Source organism: Trichosurus vulpecula, chromosome 6 (genome assembly GCF_011100635.1).
Source record: "Trichosurus vulpecula isolate mTriVul1 chromosome 6, mTriVul1.pri, whole genome shotgun sequence".
Classification (NCBI taxonomy): Eukaryota; Metazoa; Chordata; class Mammalia; order Diprotodontia; family Phalangeridae; genus Trichosurus; species Trichosurus vulpecula.
In genome coordinates, this window is record NC_050578.1 from 202,216,975 (window position 1) to 202,232,329 (window position 15,355).

Sequence of the window (15,355 nt, forward strand, 5' to 3'; positions counted from 1 at the left end):
ATTTTTTTAAATTTTGAGTTCTAATTATCTCCCTCCTTCTCTTCCCTCCCCCCTCATTGAGAAGGCAAGCAATTTGATATAGGTTATACATGTGCAGTCATGAAAAACATATTTCCATGAACTACATAACTTTCAGCGAACATCTAAAAGGCATAAATAGTTCACATTAGTAGCAAAGCAGTAATTTTTTCCCCCATAATATATTATACAGAGGATTAATGGGTTGAAAATGAAGACAGGAAACTTGACCTCATAAAATTCTTTTTTATTTAAAGTAGGCAAAGAAGAAACAAGAAGAAAAATTTTTATAATGCTTCAACATCTACTTAATTCTTTTTGCCACAACCTTCTGAGTAAGGTAGCAGAAATATTATTATTCCTGCTTTACAGGAGAAAAAATCTGAGGATCAGAGATGTAAACCAACTTGGCCAGTGTTGCACAGATATATATCTTCTCTGACTACAGATCCACCGTTCTTAGCACTCTACATCTCATGATACTTCAGAGGGAAAAACAGAGGAAGCTCTTTAGGGAAGGCAGATGGAAGCTTGAGAGTGATTTTTCCATATATTTAAAGTACTGTCATGTGAAAGCATGTTTACATTCACTTCCTTGCCTTTGAGCAAGCTCCTGCTCCAAAATGGAATGATCTTTCCCACTCTCTCCCCTGTCTCCATCTCTACTGAAATCCCTCACTTCCTTCAGGTTCCATATTGTTCTTTTTCTTGAGAGAAGTCTTCTCTAATTCTCCTAGTTAATAAGGGTCCACCCCTCCGTCCTCTGCTCTCCAACATTATCCTGTCTGGAGTTTTTCTAGACACTAATTATATTGAAATGCTTAGCATTGATTTTATTCTCCCCAACCTCTATGAGATTATAAATTTATTTTAAGACAGGGGATGTGTCTTCTTTTGCTTTTGTTTCTCCTACTGCCTAGCAGGGTGCTTTACATAGAATTAGCACTTAATAAATGCTTTTAAATTTTAATTTAGTGAAGAAAGTATGGCCTAGACTAGAGAGATTTTGACATTTATAGATAGTTTATATTTCAACATAATCCCCCAATCAATCAAAGTTTTACTTTAAAGACTATGTTATAATATTTTAGATTTCAGTGTATATACTTATTAAGAAGCAGAAGTTGATTATGTAGTGTTTTAAATTTTGCAAATTACTTTTCTTATAAGAAAGCATTTATGTAACTGGTATAAGTATTTCCGTCTTCATTTTGCAAGTGGAGAAACCAATTTCATGAGTTAAGTTACTTATCTAAGCTCTGAGAACTTGTAAATATTAGAAATAGTACTCAAAATTGCTTCTTGACTGAAAATATGTATTTGTATATGTGTGTGCATATATATGTGCACATATATCTGCATATATATGCACATACATTTCATTAGATATTTTCCAATTACACATAAAAACATTCATTAAAAAGCTTTCTCCCTCATGCCCCTCCCCTACTCCTTGAGAAGGTGAGAAATATGATATTGATTATACATGTGAAGTCATGCAAAACATATCTCCGTATTAGCCCTGTTGCAGAAGAAAACACATACAAAAAATTAAGAAAGTAAAAAAAAAAAGAGTATGCTTCAATCTATACTCAGAGTTCATCAATTTTCTGTCTGGAGGTAGATAGCATTTTTCAACATGAGCCCTTTGGAATTGTCTTTGATCATTGACTTGGTCAGAGTAGATAAGTCTTTCACAGTTGATCATTATCATAATACTGTTGTTGCTGTGTACATTGTTCTCCTGGTTCTGGTCAATTTATAAGCTTTCTCAGATTCTTTTTTCTGAAACCAACTTACTTGTCATTTCTTATGGAACAATAGTATTCCATCACAATTATATACCACAATTTGTTCAGCCATTCCCCAATTGATAGACATCCCCTCAATTTCCAATTCTTTGCCATCACAAAAAGAGCTGCTATAAATATTTTTGTACAGATAGATCCTTTTCCCTTTTCTTTGATCTCTTTGGGATATAGAGCTAGTAGTGCTACTGCTGGGTCAAAGGGTATGTACAATTTTATAGCCTTTTGGGTATAGTTCCAAATTGTTCTCCAGAATGGTTGGATTAGTTCACAGCTCCACCAACAGAGTATTAGTTTCACAATTTTTCTACATCCCTTCCAGCATTTTTCATTATACTTTTGTGTCATGTTAGCCAATTCGATAGGCATGAGGTAGAATCTCAGAGTTGTTTTAATTTGCATTTCTCTAATCAGTAGTGATTTAGAACATTTTTTCATGTAACTATTGATAGCTTTGATTTCTTCTTCTGAGAAATGCCTGTTTATGTCTTTTGACCATTTATCAGTTGGGGAATGGCTATTATTTTTATAAATTTGTCTCAATTCTTTCAATATTTGAGAAATGAGATCCTTATTAGAGAAAATTGCTGTAATTTTTTCCCCAGTTTCCTGTTTTCCTTTTAATTTTGGCTGCATTAGTTTTGTTTGTATAAAACCATTTTGTTTTATATAATCAAAATTATCCATTTTATTTCCTGTGCTCCTCTCTAACCCTTATTTGGTCATAAACTCTGCACTTATCCATAGATGTGGAAGGTACATTTTTTCCATACTTTACTAATTTATTTATAATGTCACTTTTTATGTCCAAATCATTTATCCATTTTGATCTTAGTATATGGTGTTAAATATTGGTCTATGCCTAGTTTCTTCCAAACTTTTGTTGTTTTTCAGTCGGTCATTCAGTTGTGTCTGACTCTTTGTGACGTCAAGGACTATGGCATGCCAGACATTCTGTCCTCTCTCAAAGATTTCTCACAAGTCTGTCCAAATTCATGTTCTTTGTTTCCATGATATCATCTATTCATCTTATCCTCTGCAATCCCCCCCCCTTTTTTTGCCTTCAGTATTTCCCAATATCAGGGTCTTTTCTAGTGAACCTTGTTTTCTAATTATGTGGCAAAAGTATTTAAGCTTCAGCTTGAGTATCTGACTTGAGTTAATTTCTTTAAGTATTGACTGATTTGATCTTTTTGCTGGTACTGCTAGTCCACCTTCCTTCACATTTTTTTTCATAGATTTCCTTTATATTCCTGACCTTTTGTTCTTCCAAATGAATCTTTTTACTATTTTCTTCTAGCTCTCTATTTTTTTTTTTGGTGTTTGATTACTATAGCCCTGAATAACTAAATTAACCTGGGTAGAATTGTTATTTTATTATGTTAGCTCAGCCTACTCATGAACAATTATTTCTCCAATTGTTTAGATCTGCTTTTATTTATGTGAAGGATGTTTTATAATTGTGTTAACATAGTCCCTGGGTTTGCCTTAGTAGGTAGACTCCCAAGTATTTTATCTTGTCTACAGTTATTTTTAAGCAGAATTTGCTTTTTTTAATCTCTTCCTGCTGGGTTTTGTTAAAGTACATAGAAATGCTGACGATTATATGGCCTTATTTTATATCCTGCAATATTGTTAAAGTTGTTAATTTCAGCTAGTTTTTTAGTTGATTGTCTAGGGTGCTCTCAGCATACCATTGTTATCATCTGCAAAGAATGATAGTTTTGTTTTCTCATTGACTATTTTTGTTTCCCTAATTTCTTTTTCTTATTTTATTGTCATAGCTACCATTTCTAATACAATATTAAATAATAGTGGTGATAAGGGATATCCTTGCTTTATCCCCTCTTCAAGATTATCCCTATTACAGATGTTACAGATAATGTGTGTTCTTGGTTTTAGATAGATGCTACTTGTCATTTTAAGAAAGGCTCCATTGATCCCTATGCTTTCTAGAATTTTTAAAAATAATGGGTGCTGTGTTTTGTCAAAAGCTTTTCCTATGCCTATTAATAAAATCATATGATTTTTGTTGTTTTGTAATTGATATGGGTAATTGTACTTAAGTTTTCCTAATATCGGACCAACCATGCATTCCTAGTACAAATCCTAGCTGGTCATAATGTATGATTTTTGTGATATATTGCTGTATTCTCCTTGCTAGTACTTTAACTGAAAATTTTGCTTCAATATTCATTAAGGAAATTGCTCTGTAGTTTTTTTTTTTATATCTGTTTTTGTTTCCCATGGTTTAGGTATCAAAACCATATTTGTTTCATAAAAAGAATTTGGTAGGACACTTTCTTTACCAATTTTTCAAATAATTTATATAATATTGGGATTAATTATTCCTTAAAAGTTTGGTAGAATTCACTTGCAAATATGGCCACTTGAAGTATTTTTCTTTGACGTGGGAGCTCTGGAATTTGGTTATAATATTCTTGGACGTTTTCATATTGGGATCTTTTTCAGGAGGTGATTGTTAGATTCTTTCTCATTTCTATTTTACCCTCTAGTTCTAGGATATTGTTTTCCTTTATAATTTCTTGAAATATGATCTCTAGGTTCCTTCTTTGATCATGGCTTTGAGTAATCCAATAATTCTTAAATTATCTCTTCTTGAACTATTTTCCATGTTAGTTGTTTTTCCAGTGAGATATTTCACGTTTCTGTTTTTTTCATTCTTTTGGCTTAGTTGTATTGTGTCATATCTCATGGAGTTATTAGCTTTCACTTGCCCAATTATAATTTTTAAGGAATTATTTTCTTAGTGAGCTTTTGTACCTTTTTCCATTTAGCCAGTTCTACTTTTTAGGGAGTCATTTTCATCAGTGAAGTTTTGTACCTCTTTTTCCATTTTGTCAATTCTGTTTTCTAAGGTGTTATTTTCTTCAATATTTTTTGTACCTCTTTTACCCAACTGTTAATTGTCTTTCCATAATTCTTCCCTTGCTCTCATTTCTTTACCTAATTTTTTTCTTTACCATTTTTATTTGATTTTAAAAATTTTTTTTAGCACTTAGAGGAATTCTTAATTGGGCTTATGTCCAATTCACATTTTTTCTTTGTAGCACTGCTTGTATTCTTATAATTATTTTGACTTCACTGTCTTCTTCAGAGTTTCTTTCTTGATCTTCTCTGTCACCATACTAGCTTTATGGCCAGGTTCTTTTTGTTATCATTATTTGCTCATTTTTCCAGCCTATTTCTTGACTTTGAATTTATGGTAAAGTAGGGCTCTGTTCACAGTGGGGGAGGAAAGCTGTGGGAATAGTTACTATTCCAAGCTTCAGGCATTTTCACACTACTGCTTTCAGAACTAATTCTGGGTATTTGGAAGTTTCTGGTGTGTCCAAGGTGTTGTGATCTGAGGAGTGTAGACACTGCTTTCCTGATCTACACTATACTTCTTACCTAGGAAGGGCCCCTGATCCCTTGGATTGCAATTGATGCTGCTCCCCAGGGGCCCTGCTCTTTCTTGACCAAGTGTTCTTCCCTGCCCTTCAAATATGACCCAGAAGTGGATATAGGCAATGGAGTTGACAAACAGCATCTGGCCCTATGTCTGGTGCCAGCACAAGGGTCCCCTGTAATCTTCTTCTTACCAGTTGTTAGGTCCTCTTACCATACTTTGGCTTGAGAAGTCCTGAAATTGCTCCTGCTTCTGATACCACCACCCTGTTCCACTCCTGGTGCTTCATCCATGTGGGTTCCTCCCACAACTCACAGATCTTTCTTGGGCTAGCATAGTGTCTCAACCTGATCTTCTGTTGGGGTTCTGCCACCCCAGAATTCAATTTGAGGTGTTATTTTAAAGTTATTTGGAGGGGAATGTCAGGAACACTCAGCTGAGTGCTTCTTCTATGTTGCCATCTTGGCTATGTCCCCAGGAGTAACCCTGTGTCTTTTCCTGATATTTCTTTTTTTTTAAATTTAATAGCATTTGCTTTTTATATCATCTTCATGCCTCAAAATATTTCTTTCCCTTCCCTTCCAGAGGTGCATCCTTTGTAGCAAAGAATGGAAGAGAAAAAAGAGGAAAATAGCCACTATTTTACATAATAAATCATCACATAGTCTGAATCTGATAATATATATGTTTCATACCCATAGCCCCCCACCTAGGCCAAAAAAGGAGAAAAAAAGATTTTTCTCATCTCTTCTTCAGGGTTAAACTTCTTCATTTTAATTGCAGAGTTTTCAACTCTCATATTTCTATCATAGATACAAAGAGAACAATGTATCATGAAAAACAATTTATCATTCTTTAAATCTCCACCCTGCAACAAAAAAGAAAAAAGCATAAACTAATAAATATGGTGCAAGCTTCAGGACTGAGCAACTGTAAATCACTGGAAAGATGCTTTCTTCCTTTCAATGAATTGTATTTTTCTTCTTGGGTTTTTAGAAAGATGATTCCCAAAGTCTCCTCAAAAACTTGGATGCTGATGTACATCTTTATGAAAGTGACTCACCACCAAGAGTGAAGAAAAGGGAAGACCTAATACCCACGGAAGAAGGAATTCTTGGTGTAAGTCTTCTTCATTGGTAGAAGTATGTAATCCATCTCCAAAATATAGCCTGATAGCTTGTAGATTATTAAAGAAAAATCTGCTGCAGAAAACTTAAAAGGAAATGAATTAGACTTCCTCTCCACCTCCCACCCCCCAATAGGGCATTTCTGGAAGGTATTTTAACTCTTTCAAGTGACTAGAATAGTCTAATAGTCACTTATCTAAGGGTCTAATAGTTCTTAGCTAATGGTTTCTTAAATGTACCCATTTTCTTATAGAATTGATTTTATACCTGCACCACAGCATAATAGAAGGGGAAAATAAAAAAAAAAATAGAGCAAACAATTAGTCATTTAAGCCTTAAGTATCCAAAATGATAACAAGTTCTGACTTTTACATAATGATCACCAACAAATTGAATTGTTAGCACCCACTCTAAACCTGCTGAGTTAGATGTTATATACATAATATAAATTAGACTGAGACCTGAGACTTTTTTCCCATACAATCTTATCTTTCTCCAGCAAAATTCTAGGAGAGATTATTAAATGGAGGGTTTATAATTCCTCATAAAGTTAAGTGGCAATCATTAGAAGCCATCATGGGTTCAAGAACAAGTCATGCCTAATTAAGCTAATTTCCTTCTTCAGCAAAACAGCAGAATGCCTTAAGCAGAGCATGCCTGGATTTCATAGGAAATTGCTTTATTTGCAATGTGATTTGGATGACAGTATAGTTAGGTGGCTGGGTGATCATTGGTTTGATATCAGTCTAGAGGAAGGTCTCCAGTAGAATGATACAGAGACCAGTCCTTGGGTAAACTTGTATTATGTGACTGTAGGAAAGTCACTTAACCTTTGGAATTAAGAGGCAGTGAGGTGGCACAGTGATAGAGTGCTGGACCTGGAGTGAGAAAGACCTGAGTTTAAATCCGGTCTCAGGCACTTACTATCTGTATGACCCTGGGCAAATTACTAAGTCTCTGTCTCAGTTTCCTCATATGTAAGACAGGCATAATAAGAACACTCCAGGGGTTATTTTGAGGATCAAACAAGATATTTGTAAAGTGCTTTAGCACCATGTCTGACACGTAGTAGGTACTATATAAATGCTACTACTACTACTACTATTATTATTGAGGCAGATTTAATTTGGTGAAATTTAATAGGGATAAATGTAAAATCCTTTATTTAGGTTTAAAAAATAATGATTGTTAAATACAAGATAAGGTCAGCCTGACAGGGAGCAAGCCATAGAGTAACAAAGAGCCAGATTCTAGTCCTACCTATCACATATGCTGGTTGTATGAGCTTGAATGTTGGGTGCTTATAAATGCTTGTTAGCTGACTTAACCCTAAAGTGCCTCAGGAAATTCTCTCAGAGTTTAAGTTTCAGAGCAGCTGTGGATAGCAGCTATCTGGTCTAGTTAAAATATATATATGAAGTCCTTCATTTAAGTAAAAAATAAAATAACTGAATGAGTGGCAAATGGGAAAGACATGGCTTAAAAGCAGCTTATATAAAAAAAAACAAGCAATATGAGAAAGAGGCTCAAGAGGGCTCAAGATGGTATGTGGAGTGAGTGTTTTACCTAGGCAGACAGTTCTATCCTATTTCAGACACTTACTAGATATGTGATTGTGGACAAATCACTTAAAACTCTCTGGTCATCAGAGGCAGCCAGGTGGTACATTAGATTGAGCTGCTGTCAGCACGACCCGAATTGAAATTCAGCCTTTGACACTTAGTAGCTAGCTGTAAGACTCAGAGCAAGTCATTTAACTCCTGTCTACCTCAGTTTTCTTTGCTCTAAATGGAAGATAATAACATCACCCACCTTCTAGGGTTGTTATGAGACTCAGAAAAGTAATACTTGTATAGTAAATAGTACAGCCACTGGCACATAGTAGGCTCTTAAAAATGTTTTCTTCCTCAGTTTCTCCATGTATACAATGAGGATTTGTACTCAGTGGTCTCACAAGGTTCCTGTCAACTCTAAACCTATGATTCTTTAGGACCTCAATTCAAATCTTTCCAATGATACCTATTAATTGTATGATCTTGAAGAAATCATTTAACCATTCTGAGCCTCAGTTTCATCATCTGAAAAATATGGTAATAAAACCTATATGGTACCTACTTCATAGGGCTGCTCTGAGGTGTCAATAAGATAATGTATATAAGGTGCTGTATAGACCTTAAGGAGTTAACAGGTAAACCTTAGCCTTTAAGGTTTATAAGGCACCTTCCAAACCTGAGGTTCTTCCTAACTCCTAGTAAGTTCATAAATGAATCACTGACCTCAACCTGAACCACAGCAAGGTTGAGCAGGCTACCTCCCTCTTTGTTAGAAGGGATTTCTAATCTGTAAGCTATTTATTTGCTCCTAAGAACAGCTCCTCGGTATCGAGCTAATCATTGCTGGACATGAAGCGAAATGTCTCTGCAGGTTCCAAGGGCCTGATTCACAGAAATGCCAGTGATTTCCCCTTTCTGAATTGATAACTAAAATGTGGCCCTAAAAGTTGGGGAGGGGATGTGATTCACTGGAATTCCACTAGTACCCTTGATTATGCATCAACCGACATATCTTCATATCCTGCTGTCCCTTTGAACTAAGGCTGTTGTTATGATTCATGTAGAAATTTCAGTAGATCCTGATGTCATTCATGACCTTCACTGGTGCAGCTTACAGGTCCTGAGAGGGAACACAGCCCTGAACCTGAAGTCAGGGAGGCCACCCAGATAATGACTAGTTGTATAACTCTGAGTGATTCTCTCAGTTTCCTCATCTGTAAAGTGAAGAAGTTGAACTAGATGACCTCTGAGTTTCCTTCCACCCCCAAATTTATGATCCTCTGATGCCTCTTTGCTTTCTTAACAGAAAAATTTTAGCCACATCTAAGGAATGCTGTGATACAATCTCAGTTTTCTCTGACCTATTTGTTCCTTATTTATTTTAATGTCCTTCTTCTGGAAGGGGAGGGCATATTCTTTTTGTGGAATTCCCACACTCACAGTCCACAGAGACTTAATCATCTGATTTGCAAAATTGCTTTAAAAAAAACTGCATTTGGGGCAGCTAGGTGGTACAGTGAGTTGAGCACTGGCCTTGGAGTCAGGAGGACCTGAGTTCAAATCTGGCCTCAGACACTTGACACACTTACTAGCTCTGTGACCTTGGGCAAGTCACTTTACCCCAATGGCCGTGCCATCCCCTGCTAAAAAACAAACAAACCCCCCCCCAAAACTGCATTTAGATGCAGAGCCAAGATAGTTAAGGCGGGGACTCTCTTGAGCTCTCCCCCAAACCTCTCTAAATACCTTTTAAAATAACTCTAAACAAATTCTAGAGCAGCAGAACCCACAAAAAGACAGAGTGAAGCAAATTTCTAGGCCAAGACAACCCAGAAGGTCAACAGGAAAGATCTGTTGCGCCAGGGTGATAGAGGAGCCCTGTCCAGCTCAGGCCACTTCAGCACAGATACGGCCCCAGCAAACTGGGAGCAGACCTCGGGGTGAATGAATCTCTTGAAGCAGTGGTAATTTCCAGACCTTTCAGCCCACAGACTCCAAAGACAACTTAGAAGGTTAGCAGGAAAGTTTCATTGTACCTGGGTGAGAGTGGAGCATAGTCCAGCACAAGCCTTGGGAGTGACTGAATCAGTGGTGGCAGCAGCAGCAGCTGCTTCCAGAGCTCTTAGCCCACAGACAGTTAGGGGGTCAAACAACTGGTCAGAAGATTACTAGGGTCTTTTTCCTAGCACGGAGGCAGGAATCTGTTGCTTTGCCCATAATGCACAGATTCAGGACTTGGGTGACAATCCCAGGGTGAGGAGGACGACTAGTATAGCAGAGCTTTCAGCCAGAGCACATGGGGGACCCTCCTCACATTTCCAGGGCAGAAAGGAGTGCTTGTGGTCTCGAACAGACCAGAGCATAGGCACCTCTCCCTAGATCATACCACATTGGAAGAACTGAAAACTTACTGGTCCATAGAAGTATCTCTGAAAACAGTATCTCTGAAACATGGGACAGTGAACCCTCCACCCTGGAGGCAGAACCCTACTTTAACAAAGAGTTAAATGTCAACTAATAGGCTGGGAAAATGAGCAAACAACAGAAAAAAAAAACCTCTGACTTAAAGTTACTGTGGTGACAAGGAAGATCAGAATAAAACGACAAAGTCAAAGTTCCTACATCCACAGGCTCCAAGAAAAAATATGAATTGGTCTCAGGCCATGGAAGGGCTCAAAATGGATTTTGAAAATCAAATAAGAGAAGTAGAGGAAAAATTGGGAAGAGAAATGAGTGATGCAAGAAAATCACGAAAAATGAGTCAACAGCTTGGTAAAGGAGACACAAAAAATACTGAAGAAAATAACAACTTAAAAAACAGATGAGGCCAACTGGTAAAAGAGGTCCAGAATGCCTTTAAAAGCAGAAGTGGCTAAATGGAAAAGGAGGTTCAAAAGCTCACTGAAGAAAATAATTCCTTGAAAATTACAATGGAGCAAATGGAAGCTAATGACTTTATGAGAAATCAAGAAACTATAAAAATTACATTTACATTCTAACCAGTTTTCTAAGTAATTATATTGCTTATGCTGCAAAGGATTTTTTTTTTCGGAGTTGATGAACATTGAAATGTATTCTGAAGTAGAATCATTTTTTGGGAAGGGCATTGAACTTAGCGAAAAAAAACCTAGGTTCAGAGTCCAGCTTGTACTACTGTGTGACCCTTAGGCACGTCATCTCTCTCTAGGCCTAATTTTCCATCTGCAAAATGTGGTTAATAATGCCTGTCCTATTCATACATACATACAAACATATATATATATATATATATATATATATATATATATACACACACACACACACATACAAATATGTGTGTGTGTGTGTGTGTGTATGTATGTTGTCCTTAAAGTCTGGACACAGGCAAAAATGCATATTTTCAAGAAATGAGATAAGTGAAATTTTCAACAACATTTTATTTAATTGGAATATTAACAGACCTTAGCCCCCTTGACTTCTTTTTCTGGGGTATGCTAAAGGAGAAGGTATGCTCAATGAAAATCACAGATGAAACACACTTGATTCAACACATAAAGAGTGAATGTGCTAAAATTGACGGCAATGTGGAGTTGTTGCATCGAGTTCATGTGAATCTTGCAAAGCGCATCAAACTTTGCATCACAAATGATGGAAATCATATTGAAGCTGTTATTTGTTAATACTCCAATTAAATAAAATGTTGAAAATTTCGTTTCTTGAAAATATGCATTTTTGCCTATGTGTCCAGACTTTAGAAACACTTTGTATAATATGCATGTATGTTTATATACATGAGCATTTAGGTAGTGCAATGGATAGAGTGTTGGGTCTGAGGTCAGGAAGATTCATCATCTTCCTGAGTCCAAATATGGCCTCAGATACTTATGGGCAAGTCACTTAGCTGTTTGCCTCAGTTTCCTCATCTGTAAAATGAGTGGGGGAAGGAAATGGTAAACCACTCCAGTATCTTTGCCAAGAAAACCCTAAATGGGGTCATGAAGAGTCAGTCATGATTGTAATGGCTGAACAACAAGTACATGTTTGTAATGGATTTTGTTTTTCTTATTTTCTCAATGTTTGTGTTGGGGAGAGGGGAAGAGGAAAGGTAGGAGAGAAAATGCAAGTGTGAGAATATAATAACATTGAATTTCTAAAAATAATTCCAATTCTACCTAACTCACAGGTTGATGATTAAATGAGGTGTTACAATATAGCTATGAATCACTGTATAAATATACATCAGGTGATCATAATAATTATCACTATAAACAAAATGTTTACTTTGATTCAACACATATATATTAAGTATTAAGTATCTATTTTGTCTGAAATACTTTTCTAGATACCAAGTATACAAAGGCAAAAGTGAAAGAGTCTCTGTGTGTTAATAAGTTTGCAGATTTCAAGGAAAAGAGACAAAAACAAAATCATCTTAAGCTAAATTTATCTATACAAGAGGTTCTTAACCATTTTTTTTCTTTTTTTGGTGGTGGTTGTTCCACTGACCCCTCTACAGGTCTGTTGAAGCCTATGGATCCCTTCTCAGAAAAAAGTACATAAAATAAAATATATAGGATTACCTAGGAAACCAATTCTATTGCAGTCATTACCTATATATATATATACACACACACACACATATATACATATACATACACATACATACATATATGTATGTGTATGTGTGTGTGTATATGTGTATAAACAAGTTCACAACCCCAAGGTAAGAAGCCTTGATGTAGACAAACCAAGTGAAAAGAAGATGTGCACATCTCCCAGAATCACATAATCACATAATCTGAGAGTCTGAGGGGACCTCAGTGACCATGTAGTCCAATACAAACACCTGTTTCTGCTTCACTGCCAACTTCTAGGTTCTCATCTTTGAAGCAAAGCCACACATATACGCATCACTATTCCCTGAAGATGGACCATCCAGATATAGCCCAAACTACCACCTGGCTCACAGATCTTTGAGGCCATATAGTTTTATATTAACTTAGACAAAAGAGAGCTGGAGCCACTTAGAAATGCTCTCACCTTGAATAGGTCAAATGAGATTAAACATGTTTTGGGAGAAATCCATTTGGGCGGACCCAAACTGATGTCTTTTATTCCTTTACTCTATTTGTCTCCATCTGCATATCCCCTGTCCTGCTGTAGCTGAAGAGGCTGATCCATCAAGCCTGTACTGCCTTGTTTTCAATGAGTTTCTATTTTCCAGCCTCTATCTGGGCCACAAAAGTAATTCTATTCATAATTTTCAGTTGGAATAGCTCCTAAAACCTCTTTGTAGCAAGTTTTAGTCGCATTGTATTGTTTTGTCTCTTTTAAATTTCCCATCCAGTTAAATAAAAGAACCAGTAAGACTCCTTGGTCTTGGGCTCTGGGATAACAATCACATAACATTAACAACAACAATAATAATAATAATAATAATAATAATAATAAAATTTAAGTGGAACAATAGCCAAAAGAAAATGATGGTCAGGCCAGATGCCATGCCAATCTGGAGACACATCTTTACTGATGTTCTTTAGTAATATTGGTAGGGAAGTTTCGGATAGTTGATGCTTTCTTATGATGCTATTTGATAGCTAGAGCTGGAGTAGTTTCAATTTTGAGTGACCAGGTGGCCTGGCTTGGAAGAAGGTGTTGTTTAGGCTGGATTCTGATTTCTGTGAAACACACAAAACAAGGCAAGTATGGAAAATGTCATTGGCACTGAGAGCACCTGCCAATGCTCCCTTGAATGCATACTGCCTATTTTTAATATACTCTTGTCTCAAGGTAGCATTTTGAAATGCCTTAGAAATGAGCAAACAGTAGTCAACAAACCCAGATGGTGGTGTTGTTATTAACTCCACTGATGGTTCAAAGGGAGGTGAGGTTCAGCTCATTAGCAGATAGACCATTACATCCACAACAGTCAGAGCAGGAGGGAATGCAGGATCCCACAGCTGGCAAGGATCACGGAGGATATCTAATCTAACCTTTTCCAGAATATTCTCTTCTCTTTCTGCCCCTCTAGTGGCCCTTGAGATCTCTATCAGGGATGAAATTCTCCATAGTCTACATAGTCCAAACCCCTATATGAATAGAAATCCCCTCTACAATATCCTAAGTAGCTAGGCCAAATTTGAAGACCTTTGTAATAGGCGTCCTACTATCTCCAGAGGAAGCCCAGGTAGCAGATTAGCTCTGGATAGCTCACCCACTTTAGGAGGTATGTTGATTTATATTAAAGCAGAGAAAGGGAGTTGAATGTTCCAATAAAGAATGAGTCAACTTCAGGTACTTTACTATATCAATTGTAATTAATTCAGATAAGCACAGGGGTTGGTAGAATTCCTTTGCAGTCAGTGCCTGCTCTCATGGGCTTTCATTAGTCAACCTTGCTGCCTCTATCTATATGGTCCACTCTCATCATGAGAATGGACCTCCATTAGGTGATGGTAACTAATTTGGGTGCTATCAAAATTTTCCAAAGACTGAAATGACAGCAAATACCATCTTATTGCTCATGGTCTGGACCTTAAAGATCATTTAGTCCAAGCTGCACGTTTTGTAGAAGAGGAGCCTGGGGCCCAAGTGAGGTTCAGTCATTGCTACAATTGGAGATCAGTAAATGCTCTGTTATCTTTCTCTTTCCCTCAAAATTTATTTTTGAAAAACAATGAGAATAATTCAGGGAAATTCTTCATAATTTAACATGGTTTTAAACTACTTTTAGAGCATAATTTAGGAGTTTAAAGTTATTTTAATAGATACATAGTTAAAAATTACAGAATTTCCAATTTAGATGGAGAAGTTCCCCCTGAAATCATCTCCCCTCTCCTCCCCTATTTTGAAGATAAGGACATTAAGACCCACGGTTGTGCAAGGTAGTAAGTGACAGAACTGAATTTTTTCCCTCTCCTTATAAATTTCACTTTCTTTCCAGCACTAATGTTGCCTATTATTCATCACTGGCTTTTAAGAAAAGTTCTTACTTTGAGTTAGACACGAGACGGACACAAGTCTGATTTTGACCCTAGGCCTTTTATGTCTGCAACAATGTGTCTGTACAGCCCTTGATTGAGGAAGGCAGAGCTGTATCGTGGCAACAAAAATAATTCTGAACTGTGGCATCTTGGATACTTTCATTTCCCTCTTTGGATCTCAGTTTCCTTGTCAGTAAAAATAAGGGGTTGGACTAGAAATCAAAGGTATGCAACCTGTGGCCTCGAAGTTACATGTGGCCCTCTAGGTCCTCAGGTGTAGCCCTTTGACTGAATCCAAACTTCACAGAACAAATCCCCTTAATAAAAGGATTTGTTCTGTAAGACTTGTACTCAGTCAGAAGGTCTCACCCAAGGACATAGAAGGCCATATGTGGTCTCAAGGCTGCAGGTTCCCCACCCCTGAATAAAATGAGGATAGTAATGTTTGCATTGCATATCTCCATGGAATTGTTGG

General features: G+C 36.7%; 1 protein-coding gene across 1 annotated transcript in view; it reads left to right on the forward strand.

Annotated features, from left to right (window-relative positions):
* Window positions 1-15,355, forward strand: part of EVC (EvC ciliary complex subunit 1) — a 142,536-nt gene that overhangs the window by 4,880 nt on the left and 122,301 nt on the right. Inside the window, exon 2 of the mRNA XM_036762296.1 lies at window positions 6,235-6,357. Coding sequence (XP_036618191.1) covers window positions 6,235-6,357 — 123 coding nt within the window. The remainder of the gene's footprint in view (window positions 1-6,234; window positions 6,358-15,355) is intronic.